The 13229-nt window shown below is 37.4% G+C and overlaps 3 protein-coding genes, 1 long non-coding RNA gene and 2 pseudogenes across 4 annotated transcripts; 2 read left to right on the forward strand and 4 right to left on the reverse strand.

Annotated features, from left to right (window-relative positions):
• Positions 1-508: 508 nt before the first annotated feature.
• Positions 509-1110, forward strand: LOC121217806 (uncharacterized). The gene is made up of 2 exons (XR_005914015.1): positions 509-675; positions 921-1110. It is a non-coding gene; the product is annotated as an uncharacterized lncRNA (long non-coding RNA).
• A 1046-nt stretch (positions 1111-2156) lies between these two features.
• Positions 2157-6222, forward strand: LOC121217807 (transcription factor MYB44-like; annotated as a pseudogene).
• LOC107905608 (putative receptor protein kinase ZmPK1) lies at positions 3409-5099 on the reverse strand. The gene has a single exon (XM_041094161.1). The coding sequence runs from the start codon at positions 5097-5099 to the stop codon at positions 3552-3554; it is 1548 nt and encodes a 515-aa protein (XP_040950095.1). The 3' UTR covers positions 3409-3551.
• LOC121217107 (putative receptor protein kinase ZmPK1) lies at positions 5167-5977 on the reverse strand. The gene is made up of 2 exons (XM_041092668.1): positions 5398-5977; positions 5167-5342 (listed from the first exon to the last, which is right to left on the reverse strand). The coding sequence occupies exons 1-2, from the start codon at positions 5975-5977 to the stop codon at positions 5167-5169; spliced, it is 756 nt and encodes a 251-aa protein (XP_040948602.1).
• LOC107902659 (putative receptor protein kinase ZmPK1) lies at positions 6210-7425 on the reverse strand (annotated as a pseudogene).
• Positions 7426-9648: 2223 nt separating this feature from the next.
• LOC107905610 (putative receptor protein kinase ZmPK1) lies at positions 9649-12533 on the reverse strand. The gene has a single exon (XM_016832304.2). It carries the CDS (start codon positions 12284-12286, stop codon positions 9887-9889), a length of 2400 nt encoding a protein of 799 aa, XP_016687793.1. The 5' UTR covers positions 12287-12533; the 3' UTR covers positions 9649-9886.
• Between the last annotated feature and the right edge of the window lie 696 nt (positions 12534-13229).

Genomic DNA, 13229 nt, shown 5'->3' on the forward strand with positions numbered 1-13229 from the left:
AGCGATATAACTACTCAAATGGATAGTCACATCTTTAGCCATAAACATAATTATTTAATAGATATCTACTTGAATAATTATGACTATTTGTTAATAATAAATTAATATAACTATTGATTATTTATAATTTTTCATTTACAACTATTGAAACACCATATATATATATATATATATTGAAAATATTCGAATAGATTTTAATAACCATACAGTAAAAGAAGAAAAATATTTGTTTTTACTCTTTTGATTCTTCTTGCCTTTAATGCATTCCAAAGTGATTGAGATCCTAATAATGGCTAGTGGAATGAATGATTGATAAAACGATATTTTTTTGTCGCTGAAATTCAGAGGGAGCTAGCTTTGTTTTTATCATACTTTTAGGTGATTGGTGGCCTAACTTTTTAATAGCCTAAACTTTATAGCCTATAATCTCTCTTTTAAATGGTTCATCATATCGATCACGAAACAGAAAATCATATTTATGAATAATTTATTTATTGCCTTTGGAAATTCAAGATCTAAAATCAATCCCAGTTTCTCCATTTCACAAATCTGCCTTTAATTAGCAATAACATTCCTTTATTTCACTGGATTTCCATATTTAACATGATAGGCTGACCTGCAAATCCCATGCAACATGTTCCTCCATTAATTCAGGTGTCAGCTTCATAAAATATGGTGAGATTATGATGGGCTGCACATTCTGTTCTGTTGAATAATCAAAGTACATTCATTGATTCAAAGCAGGGCAGTGCACTATCATTTTATCAGACAATTATATTCTTGCGTCTGCAAGAAAGGGGCATTGCACTTGAGTGCTTAAGAATCAATGCAGTCTTAAGATTTGAAGCACTTAGTCTATAGTTTATTTTCTCTCTGACGCATGTACTCTTTCGGCAACTAATCTTTTATTTTTAATGCAGCTGCAAATTAAAATAATGGCAGACTGATCCCAACTTGCAGTTTATTTGTGTTTTAAATTTGTGAAGTAGGAGATAGGGGAAGGCTAAATTCTAATACACGGCTCTGTTTCCAGGAAACATCCTCCTCTGTGTAGCCATGTGATGTTGCCCTTCTTTTTGCACAAATAAAATCCCTAATCATATTTTTAAATCCCAGGATTTGATCCGTATTTTGATGTACTTAAAAGGCGTCCCACACCGTCCATTTTGGTCCTATAAATATATCTTGCAACATAGGCCATGCTTTGAGACCATCCATAACTTAATTGTCTTATTTTTCTTATTGTCTACAATATAATTTTATTCTTTTATTTTTAATGTTGGTTTTAAAGCTCAAAATTTAAAAATAAAACTTTTTTCTTTATTTCTTACATTAAAATATGGAATTATCCTATACCACTCCACTAATAATGTATTCTCGGCAAGTAAATTTACTTCATAATTGTGAAAATAAATGTGATTAATAGTTGGTTCGGTTGTAATCATTATTCAAAATTCCTCAAACTATCAACTTTTTAAGGTCTAACTATAAATTTTTCTAAATTCACCCAATTATAAATATACTTTGTGTTACCTAATTATATATTTTTTTAAAATTTATCACTTAACTAATAAAAGCCGAGGGGTGATATGATAGATAAAAATTTGGTATAATATTAAATTTGACCTTAACTTTCATATTTTAAATCAGCTTAGTCGTAAATTTTAAAAAATAACTTTCAAAATTTACAAATGATCTCAATTTAATCTTAATTCTAAAAAAATTAAATACATTTATAAAAATACATAGATATTTTTAAAATATATAAAAATAAATCTTATATTTATATTTATAATAATATTAAATTCCAAGAAAATTTGTCTTAACAATGATCAAAAACGACTTTATGCATCTTGAGACTTGTAAGATTCTTACATTCATTCCTCCCCAAAAATAGCTCCATTTCAGCAACCTGCAATTTTCTCCATTCTCCTCTAAAGCAGCTGTCTTTTCTCCCCCAATCATGTGTTCCATGTTACCCACACCACATATCTCATCAGACAAGCTACCCAATCTTATATTAGAAAACAGTAGCAGCAACAACAAGAGAGAGAGAGAAGGAGAGGGACGGTGGGAGAGGGTTTTTTTTATTTAAAATATTTAATATTAATAGTAATAGTAATATAATTTTTTTTATATTTTTAAAATATCTATGCATTTTTATATATTTGTTTGAATTTTTTTGAAGTAAGATGAATTGTAGATTTTGAAAGTTAATTTTTTAAAATTATGATTAACAAAAATGATCGAAATAGATAAATTTGATTAATTGAGTGGTCAATTTAAAAAAATATAATATAGTTGAGTGAGAAAAAACAAACTAGAATTCATAGCTTGTTGACAAAAGAAATGATACCTTGCCTGGAAGGATCCTGAATTCTCAACGGCTATGCCCGGTCACAACTCACAAGTCACAACCACCACTTCAACAAGTCATACTTCTCCCCTCCCCATATATGTGTATATCCTCCTCCTTCCCTTCCCTTATTCTCCGCTCCTTTATCAGCCCTCTCATCACTTCAAAAACAAAGATTGCTATTGCTATTGTTTTTTCTTTTTGGTAATAAGCTTTTTTATTTTTATTTTTATAAATTTCGATGCCATCTACTAGGAAAGACTTGGATCGGATCAAAGGTCCATGGAGTCCGGGAGAAGACGAGGCTTTGCAGCGGCTGGTTCATACGTACGGACCCAAGAACTGGTCTTTAATAAGCAAATCAATACCTGGTCGATCAGGAAAGTCTTGTAGGCTCCGATGGTGCAACCAGCTTTCCCCCGAGGTTCAGCACCGACCCTTCACTCCCGAAGAAGATGATACCATAATCCAAGCTCATGCCCAATTCGGTAACAAATGGGCTATCATCGCTCGACTCCTCAATGGTCGTACGGTAACGCGATTAAGAACCACTGGAACTCCACCCTAAAGAGAAAATGTTCTTCCATGACTCAAGATTTTAACGATGACTCGCCACAGCCAATTAAAAGATCAGCCAGTCTTGGTGCTGCTAATAATGTCTCGGGTCCTTGCTTGAACCTCGGTACCCCTTCAGGATCCGATTTGAGCGACTCGAGTTTACCCGCTGCCTCACCGGGTTATAGGCCGTTAGCAAGAACCGGTTCCAGTAAGCATGTTGAAACGGCATCATCCACTACCAATCCGCCTACTATACTCAGCCTCTCGCTGCCCGGATTCGATCCTTGCGAAAACTCGGATTCGGGACCTAGATCCGACCCTATTCCTAGCCCCACCCAGGTGCCAGTAACAACAGTAACAGGTCACCCAACTGCTGGTCTTGTAGTGGGGATGCAAAACGGGGAGTTGGGGATGGAGAAGCAATTTTTTAGCAATGAATTTTTGACAGTTATACAAGAGATGATTAAAACAGAAGTGAGGAACTACATGTTTGGGAAGTTTCATTGACTATGTTATATTTGTATGACCCAATGTTTTATAATCCTAAGCGAAAGCCTTAGCAAGGGCATAATTATTCTATGAAATATTACAGCACAACTGAATAACTGATAGATACTAAGGGTGTAATGCAGTCTTATTATTGGGTTGCTGACTGAAGCAATTGAACGATTTTGCTCATGGAAGGTCTTGCATGTCTCTCCGCTTCTGTACACTTGATAGCCACCTCCAGCAGATTTTCCATTTTGTTTCGGTCATAATCGTATCCCATCGCAGGGTCTATTAGCTCTTCTACCCAAGACGTTGCAGCAGCTCCATTTTTCTTCCCTTTGACCCATGCTTCTAACTTCTGGTGCCATATTTCTCCACTTGTTTCAACTGCAGGGATACCATTGGTTGGATTCCTTCTTGTTACCATTTCCAAGATGACAATTCCATAGCTATAAATGTCCAGTTTGGATGTGATGGGCAGATTGTAAACCCATTCAGGCGCCATGTAACCTCTTGTTCCTCTTATCTTGGAAAAGCTTGGCCCTTTTAGATTGTCCCTGTTCAGCAGTTTGGATAGACCAAAATCTGCTACTTTAGGCTGGTAGTTGGAATCCAACAGTATGTTTTGAGGCTTGACATCACAGTGCAGAACCCACTCTAAGCACTCTTCATGCAAATAAGCCAGACCTTTGGCTGTGCCAACCGCAATATCGAACCTCTTCTTCCAATCAAGTGAGTTAGACATGAGGTTCCTTGCTAATGATCCATTCTCCATGTACTCATACACCAGAAGCCTATGCTTCCCCTCCGCGCAGTATCCCCACATCTCAATCAAGTTCATATGGTTAACCCTCCCTATGGTGCTTGCTTCTGCAAGAAATTCCTCTTCTGCTTGATTAACTTCAATGTTAAGAACCTTTATTGCTGCAATCCTTTGATCAGACAACACTCCCTTGTAAACCACCCCACATCCCCCTCGTCCGATCTCCTCACTGAAACCCCGCGTTGCCGTTTTCAACTCAGCATAGGTGAATTGTTTGAATCCTGTTGCAGCAGCATGGTAGCCTCGTGTGGATGCATTAGAACTTATCCCAGTTTTGTACAAGAAACTGAACACCAGAATGACGCATATCAACTCGAGCAATCCAATTACAGAAGCACACCAAATCAGAATCTCTAGTGACCCATATCCAGTTCTTTTATGATAAGCTCTTTCTAGCTGTTTTGTCTGATTGATCGAGCAATTCAGTTTCAATCCTTCAACAGGTTTGTTGTATTGAAATGATTTTGGGAGTTTCAAGTACAGTGTTCCATTGTAACTGGGGTAATGATAACCATTACGCAACTCCCATTTTTGATAACAGCGATAAGCACCATCCTTTGGGAAATATCTGTATTGAAAGGCTATGCAGCACAATTTCAAGCAAGCTTTGGCACACTCCTCTAAGGTGTGATTACGGAGGATATCGTAATGATAGCCAAAAAAGTTAGTATGATGGAATTGAACAAACTTAAAATCATGATTGTCACATGAAAGGTTAAATTCTGGTTCACATCCATCTTTCCAGTCTGCTTGATTTTTCATCTTGAACCCTGGAAGGCAAGAGCACTTTGGGCCCGAACTTGGATCATAGCTGCATATACTTTTTGGTCCACAGATTCCATGAATTCTACAGGAGTTTACATAGCTTGCCATGTGACTGACCAGATTCCCTTTTGCTCTTCAAGACTGTATAACCTAAGGTTACCATCAAAATCAAGTGTTAATCTCCTCCAAGGTCCCCTACCAAAATCAGCAGATTGAAACTCCACTTTATCCGAGGATGTAAAATAGCCAGAAGAGTCGAACACTGCAAGTCTGCTGTCATTGTATCTTGTTCTTCCTTGTAGGTAGTCCAAAACCGTAGAATCCGGCCAGTAGATGCTGGATGTCTCAGGACTATCCAAGACAAGACGAAGAACGTTATCATAGTCATACATCAGCTTATAGTTACCGGAGGAGTAGTCAGTTTGGCTTCTAGCTGATACAAGTCTATTATGTTGAGTGAGCGGTTGTTCATGGAGAAGCGTATCAGTTGGCGAATCAAAGCTTTGCCAAAGCGTATCATTGACCAAAGATTGGAGGACCAGATTACCTGAATCCAAGAGATTTAACTGTGACCAGGAGTGATCTCTAACAGTGTTATTGCTCGTCCAGATTATGAACTGACCTGCATCAGTTATTATAATATTACCAGTTTTGAGTACAGAGAGCTTTGATCTCCTACCATTAACTGGTGTGTCCCGGTTTGCCATCCAAACTATTGTGTGGCTACCGTCATGACAGGGCTTGCTGAACCAGATGGCGAAGCAGTAGGCGTTTTGGCCAACGCGGTAAAAACCAGCAGAGAACATACCACTTGGGGAAATCAAAACGTCATCTGGATTCTCCGCGGACATAGACGAGCCTTGCCTTAGAATTGGCAGAGCTGATGATGTTAACAGAAGGAAATGGAACAAAATGAGGACCACTTGAAAAGTGTTGAACACGAATATTTTCTTGGCAAAAAGCTGCAAAAATCTTGCGGCCAACATTATGTTTATCTACTTCAGTAATCTGCACCAATTTATGCGTACATTCTCAACTTTAAATCGGGAACTTAATCAGGATTCTACAACTCGTATAGTTTCTAACTTCCTAGTCTTACTTGTGAATTGAAAACCGTGTGGGTCCTTTATCCATCGTTTGATTTTAATTTGGTTTGAGTGTGAAGTGTGAATTCATGAATTCCGAATTTCTAGTAATGGGAATATGGGGCCGACTGCGGACTTTAATTTTTTGCTTTTTTCTTCTCTTTTGATTATGAACATGATAATGGTTTTACAAGACTTGTCAGTTCAGAATTGTGAAGTAAGAATAGTAAACTATGGAACAAGTGCGTTTACTTATGTTAGTAAAGCTTGCATAATTGACCAACCAAAAGAGACAAAACACATGACAATGATTCGTTGCTTACTCTTTTTCTACAAGGCGAAGCAGCATCTGAACTACCTCTCCCATCGTCGGTCTTGCATCTTTGTCTTCCTGCACACATTGCAGAGCTACTTTAACCATGATCAACCTCGTCGTATTTCCCGTCCAATGTTGGGTCCACTATCATTCCAATCCATGTTTCCGTTACATCTCTCTGCTGTTTCACCCATTTACTTAACGCTCCTTGCATTAGCTGCTTACCATCTATGCCATGGACTCCTATTGAAGGGCTCCTTCCGGTTACCAACTCCAATAGAACGATTCCATAGCTATGAACATCCACCTTGGAGGTGATGGGCATATTCAACACCCACTCAGGAGCCACGTAACCTCGAGTTCCTCGCAATCGCAATCTGGAGATTTTTGAAGACTTAACATCACCTCTGTTTAGCAACCAAGACAGGCCAAAGTCTGACACTTTAGGCTGATAATTAGAGTCTATGACAATGTTTTGAGGCTTTATATCACAGTGGAGAACCCACTCTAAACATTCTTCATGTATATAAACCAGGCCTTTCGCTGTTCCCACTGCAAATTGAAATATTTTTTTCCAATCTAGTGTTTTAGAAGACAGGTTTTCCGCCAAGGATCCATGTTCCATGTATTCATAAACCAAAATCTTGTGCTTTCCCTCTACACAATATCCTCATAAATCTATCAAATTCATGTGATTAAGCTTCCCAATGGTGTTAAATTCTGCTAGGAATTCAGCTTCCCCATGATTAGCATCAATGAGTCGCTTGACAGCCGCAATTCGATCATCTGACAGTTTGCCTTTGTACACAATTCCTCCTGCCCCTCTTATGATTTCGTTCTTGAAGCCATTGGTTGCCTTATCAAGTTCAGCATAGGAAAACCTTCTGAAGCTTGTTGCAGCGAGATGGTAGCCTCCTGTCCCGCGTGAATCTTGATGCGTTGTTGTCAAGAAATACCAGACTATGAAGATGATGAAAAACTCGATTCCTCCTATGACAACGGCAGACCGAAGGACAAATTTCAATGATGAATTTCAGGTCTTTTCGGATACATTCGATTCAGTTGCTCAACTCGCGCAGAGCATTCAAGTTGGTAATCTTTACGGGGCTGACATGTGCGTTTCCATACGGTTCAACAAACCAGCCTGCATAATTACTGCACCCTGGTGTGGATGGAAAATGGAGACCATCCCGTCGATGGCAGGCAATCGAGGCTCTCCCTTGACAAAACCGGTAAACTTGTCTTGACCATTGTTGAAATATTCAAGTTGGTATTTTTAACAATAATTCTAAAAAAAAAAATTATAAATGATCTTTGAAAGTCTTAAAAATCCAGTAGTTATTTTGGAATTATAATATTTAAAAAAAATTATAGTTATGTAATAGATAAAAAAATAAAAAAAATAAAATCTAAAAAAGTATATTTAGAAGAAAAAGGTTAGATAGAGCCTTCAAATCTAAAATTCAAAATCAAGCAGCTTTTCAAATATAACAAGACACCCACAAAAATTTCATCTAGAACTTGATTCGTCGATAGAGCCTACATCGAGCATTATGTCGATGACACAAGCTTTGAAGAATTCGCATTGTGTATAATATTTTTTATCACATGGTAATCCAAGGAATTATAATATCCAATTTGTAGACCTTAATAAAACTAAAAAAAGTTAAGAAATTTGCAAGGAAAGTCATAGACACATGACTTTCTCATTTTGAAGGAAACTCAATATAGCAAATAACAATTATGCAGTAAACTTTCCAATGTATGTTTATGATGATAGAATTATATTTTTGTAATTTCATCTCTTATTGGAAGAACTCATTTTTAGTTCTTAGAAAAATATATATGAAAACTTCAATTTTCCATTAGAGATGATGATTGATAAGAAATTTTTTCTTCCTCCAATTTCTTAGCAATAACAATAATTTCCTAAAACAATCTATTTTTTTATGATTCACAAAACCTGCTCCTTTTTTTTTTTGTTTTCATTTTCGTTTTCTACCTAACACTAAATTTTCTCAGCAACCAAATAAACAAGTTGCAACTTTTTGTTTTTTTTTTTACCTTCAATCAATATCACTTCCATCTCTTCAACTTTTACCATCAACTCCTCATATTCGCCTCTCGGTTCTTCAAAAAAGGGCTCAACAACTTGATTCTACAAACCGAATATCTCCTTCACCAACTCAGCTAGTTCGACTCAGCAGCAATGGACCCCTTGAATCACCTGTAAGTCTCATGATCCTTCAAACACAACATTTCTTATTTCAAAGAATTCCTAAATTGAAGGGAAATTGTGAAAGTTTTGATCTTTTTATAAGAACAGAAAGAGAAAAGGGAAGAGAGGAGGGAAATCAAAGAAAGGAAGAACAAGGCAGAAATTGAGAGAAAAGAAGTAAACAAACACATTCATTCCATAACCTCCTCTCTGTTATAGACGTGGCTAAAAAGAGAAAGGTGACGTTGCACCGGATTCAGTTAGCAATTGTTATTACAGCTGTAAACAAAAGGGAATGGAACGCACCGTTTCCACCCAATCCGGGCCACTAAAATATATAAGTAAAATGTTTTTTTTTCTTAATTTTAATTTTGCCCCATAACATTTTTCAAAAAAAAAAATCTCTCAACATCCTTTTCATCTGTTAAGAATTTTTTATATATGTTTTTCAGAAAAATTATAAAAATATCAACTATAATTTAAGAATCAAATTAGATATTAATTTTTGAGTTAACACGAACAAACAAGTGATCAAAATATATATTTTTTATTATTATCAAAGTTTTAATTTAAAAAAAAAAAAGTCGAGGCCATATAGATAATGAAAGTAATTATGAAGGGCGTATTTATGAATGGTTACTCAATGACTGAATGTTGTAATTTTGATTTCAAATCAATTAATGCTACTTATGAATGGTTACTCAAACTTTGTAGCCCTATTTCTCATAAAAAAAAAAGGATGGCTATGAGCCTGAACCACACTTTCGCCGCGCTAATCCATTTATCAACACAATAGATGATGAGGTTGGACCCACGGCCACAGGCTCAATACGCCACCAATAAACAGATTCATTTTAATATTTAAGTGGTAAGATATTGAAACCTTGAGGAGAAGAAAAAAGTGGGCAACTTGTTGGTTGTTTTTTCAGTTCTTAAATATAATATAGATTTTGGTTTTCCAAATGACTAAAACGGAATGGATAAAAAAACCTTTGATATTGTTAAACAATGTGTAGTGGGCGAAATGGTGTGCCTGTCTCTCACCTCCATCCTCTGCAAACACAATGTTCACTAACCATACCCTTCTATCAACGAAGGTTTTAGTAACAGTACAAATTCTTTCCTTCTGTTTCTTTCTTTTTCTTTTCAAGGAAAAAAATATTGTAAAGCATTACTGATTAGTTCGTAGGAGTTAAAAGAATTTGACAGTCTGCAGATAAATCGAGCCCATAAAAAGAAAGCTGCTAATGGTGGATGGATATAAAAAGTATTTCGGTTAGTGAGTGGGACGAAGAAGCCTCTCAACAACTTGAGTCATGGTGGGCCTTGCATCTCTGTCTTCCTGGACGCAATCAAGAGCCACTGCAACCAGTATCTCCATCTTCTTTTTGTCATAATTGCCTTCTAATGTGCGGTCTATTATTTCTTCCACCCAGGTTTCTTTCGACTCCGCTCCTTCCTTCTTTTCCTTCACCCACGTTATCAAATCCATCTCCCCTTTGCCACCCTCTATTAACTCTATCCCTTTCCTGGGGTTCTTTCCGCTCACCATTTCCAGCATAACAATGCCGTAGCTGTAAACATCGACTTTAGATGTAATGGGCCGATTGAAAACCCACTCAGGAGCCATGTAACCCCTGGTTCCCCGTATCTTTGGGAAGCTACGGTTGGAAAGCTTACTTCTATCTAGTAGCACCGACAGGCCAAAATCCGACACCTTTGGTCGGTACCCAGAGTCGAGCAGTATATTTTGGGGCTTTACATCACAATGCAATATCCATTCCAAGCATTCTTCGTGTAGGTAGGCTAGGCCTTTTGCACAGCCCAAAGCGATGTCATACCTCTTTTCCCAGTCAAGTTGATGGGAATCGAGCATTTCTGCTAAGGATCCATGCTCCATATACTCGTAAACTAAGAGCCTGTGCTTTTTCTCTGCGCAAAATCCCCACATTTCGATCAAGTTCATGTGGTTAAGCTTCCCGATGGTGTTCACTTCTGCTAGGAACTCAGCTTCTCCTTGATTTGCTTCATTCAATCGCTTCACTGCCACAACTCTACCATCACTTAGCACTCCTTTGTACACAATACCTGCCCCTCCTCTTCCTATTTCTTGACTGAAGTTTTTCGTTGCGTTTTTCAGCTCATCAAATGTCATTCTCTTGAATCCAGTTGCCGCCAGAAGGTATCCTTCTTTAGCTACATTCTCCTCTTGCTGAGCTCTACTTAACAACAGCCAAACCAAAAAAATGGAAACAATCTCGATTCCTCCCAATGCACAAGCAAACCACAGCATGAACTTCACTACCCCATTTTCTTGGCCTTCAACGTAGCTTCTTTCTAGATTAATAGTATAATTTTGCCGACACCCTAAACTGATGGTTTCCTTGGAAAGCTCTTCCTTCTTGAGGGAGACATATGATTTGGGCAGTTTTATATAAACGTCTCCATCGAAGTTAGGTGGTTGGTGCCCATTCCGCAGTAGCGCCTTCGGGAAACCTTCATAGACGCCATTCCCGTTGAATTTATATTGAAACCCTTTACAACCGACCCTTTGCAGGCATTCAGTTTCACACTCCTTTAAGGTTTTATTGTAGAAAACCTCATAATCATATCCGTAAAATTCAGCATTACGAAGATGAACAAATGTATATTCATGTCTAGCATTGAGGGAAACGTCGAATTCTGGTTCACAACCATAAGACCAATCAGTTTGATTCTTTGTCTTGTATCCTTGAACGCACGAGCATTTCCTCCCGGTACTGGGACCATATCTACAAAGACTATTTTCCCCACAAAGGCCATGAGCCCTGCATGGCTGGCTGATAGCTTGCCATGAAACAACCCACGTTTGTTTCCCTTCTTCTCTGCTGTACAATCGAAGATTTCCATCATAATCAATGGTCAACCTTCTCTGGATCCAATTTGCACCGTAATCAGCAGACAAAAAACTTAAATCATCGCTCGAAGTAAAATTGCCGAAGGAATCGATCATCGCATTCCTCCTACTGTTGTATGCTGACCGCCCAGCTTGCGAGCTTAAAAGCCACACATTAGGCCAATAAACGCTTGAAATCTCGGGACCATCAAAAAGGAGACGAAGAACATTATCATCGTCGAAAAAGAACTTATAGAAACCAGTGGAATAGTTGCCATTTCTTCTTGCAGATACAAGGGTCGTATGTCTGGTGAGTGGTTGTAGAGGAAGAAGGGTATCTGTAGGAGAATCAAAGCTCTGCCATAAAGTGATACCTTCGGAATTGCTCAAGACAAGATTACCATATTCATTGAGCTGCAACTGCACTGAAGGCAACGAAGAAGTGTCCGTGGCCCAAACGTTGAACTGACCAGCATCTGTGAGGATAAGATTTCCGGTTCGCAAAAGCAAGAGCTTCGAACGCTGGCCATTGACTGGGTGGTCACGGTTTGCCATCCAAACAACAGTGCAATGTTGAAGTACAAGGCAAGAGGGTTTACTGAACCATATAGCAAAAGCATAAGCGTAGTTGCCAACGGGATAAAAGCCAGCAGAGAAAGTGCTATTTGGTGATATTAAAACATCACCGGGATTCTCCACGGAAAGAGATGATCCTCCACTCAGTTTTTGATATGTTGAAGATGAGAATGGGAGGAACACTATCAAAGATAAAACAAGTAATGAAAAATACAGGAAATCCATGTGGAGCTTCTAAAGGTGAAGGTAGCGAGAGCAGGAGATAGTATAATATATATATATAGGTTTTGAGGAGGAAGGCTGCATAAAAGCTTCAGTCAAAGTCTAGAGATGACGTTGAAAATGGAGAAACAATCAAAGTCCGTTATCCTATTCAGCCATTCTTGGTCATTATAAGGGTACCGAGGAAATGTTCTTAAATCTCATAACGCGTGCTGTTTTTTTGCAATCATTTACCGATAAAGAAACCAAATCAAATGCAGAAATTTAAACACAAACACGAACTCAAACATTGGCTTAAATTTAGCAAGTTAAATATAGAAGTTGTAATTTAAATTATTATTTAATCATAAGATTATTGCAATATTTTTATAATAAAATTTTATTTTATATTTTTTTTCTTAATTGAATCACTAATTCCAGCCATTTGTATGAAAATTAATAAATAAACAAGCACATAGTCATAAGTGACCTACTAAAAGGGGAATAGAATCACATATGTATTTTGGTTGTTTATATTTATTGATGGGTTTGGAGATATCTTATGCAGAATAGCGAAATAAGTTTATAAATGTGGAGAAAATGAGAAAAGAAACTCTTGACATCATTTTTTGGATGAAAAACGAGGTCGACTTGGGTTTTGAAAAATGAAACGAACGGGAGTCGTCACCAATCCTTTTTTATGAGGTGTGATTGGATCAACTCGAAAAGTGGTTGTTTTTAATAAACGGTTTGATTTTATTAAAACAACGATTTTGGTCCACGAAACTCAGAAAACGGGTTCGGGAGTCGGTTACATACGAGGAAGGATTAGCACCCTCGTAACGCCCAAAATTGGTACCTAGTTGATTAGTTAATGTCTTGATGTCGAGAATTGATAACTTGGAAGAATTAAAAATAAGATCGTTATATTAAAATGAAAATTTTTGGGAAAAGTAGCATATTTTAC

Source organism: Gossypium hirsutum, chromosome D05, assembly GCF_007990345.1.
Source record: "Gossypium hirsutum isolate 1008001.06 chromosome D05, Gossypium_hirsutum_v2.1, whole genome shotgun sequence".
In the NCBI taxonomy this organism is placed as follows: Eukaryota; Viridiplantae; Streptophyta; class Magnoliopsida; order Malvales; family Malvaceae; genus Gossypium; species Gossypium hirsutum.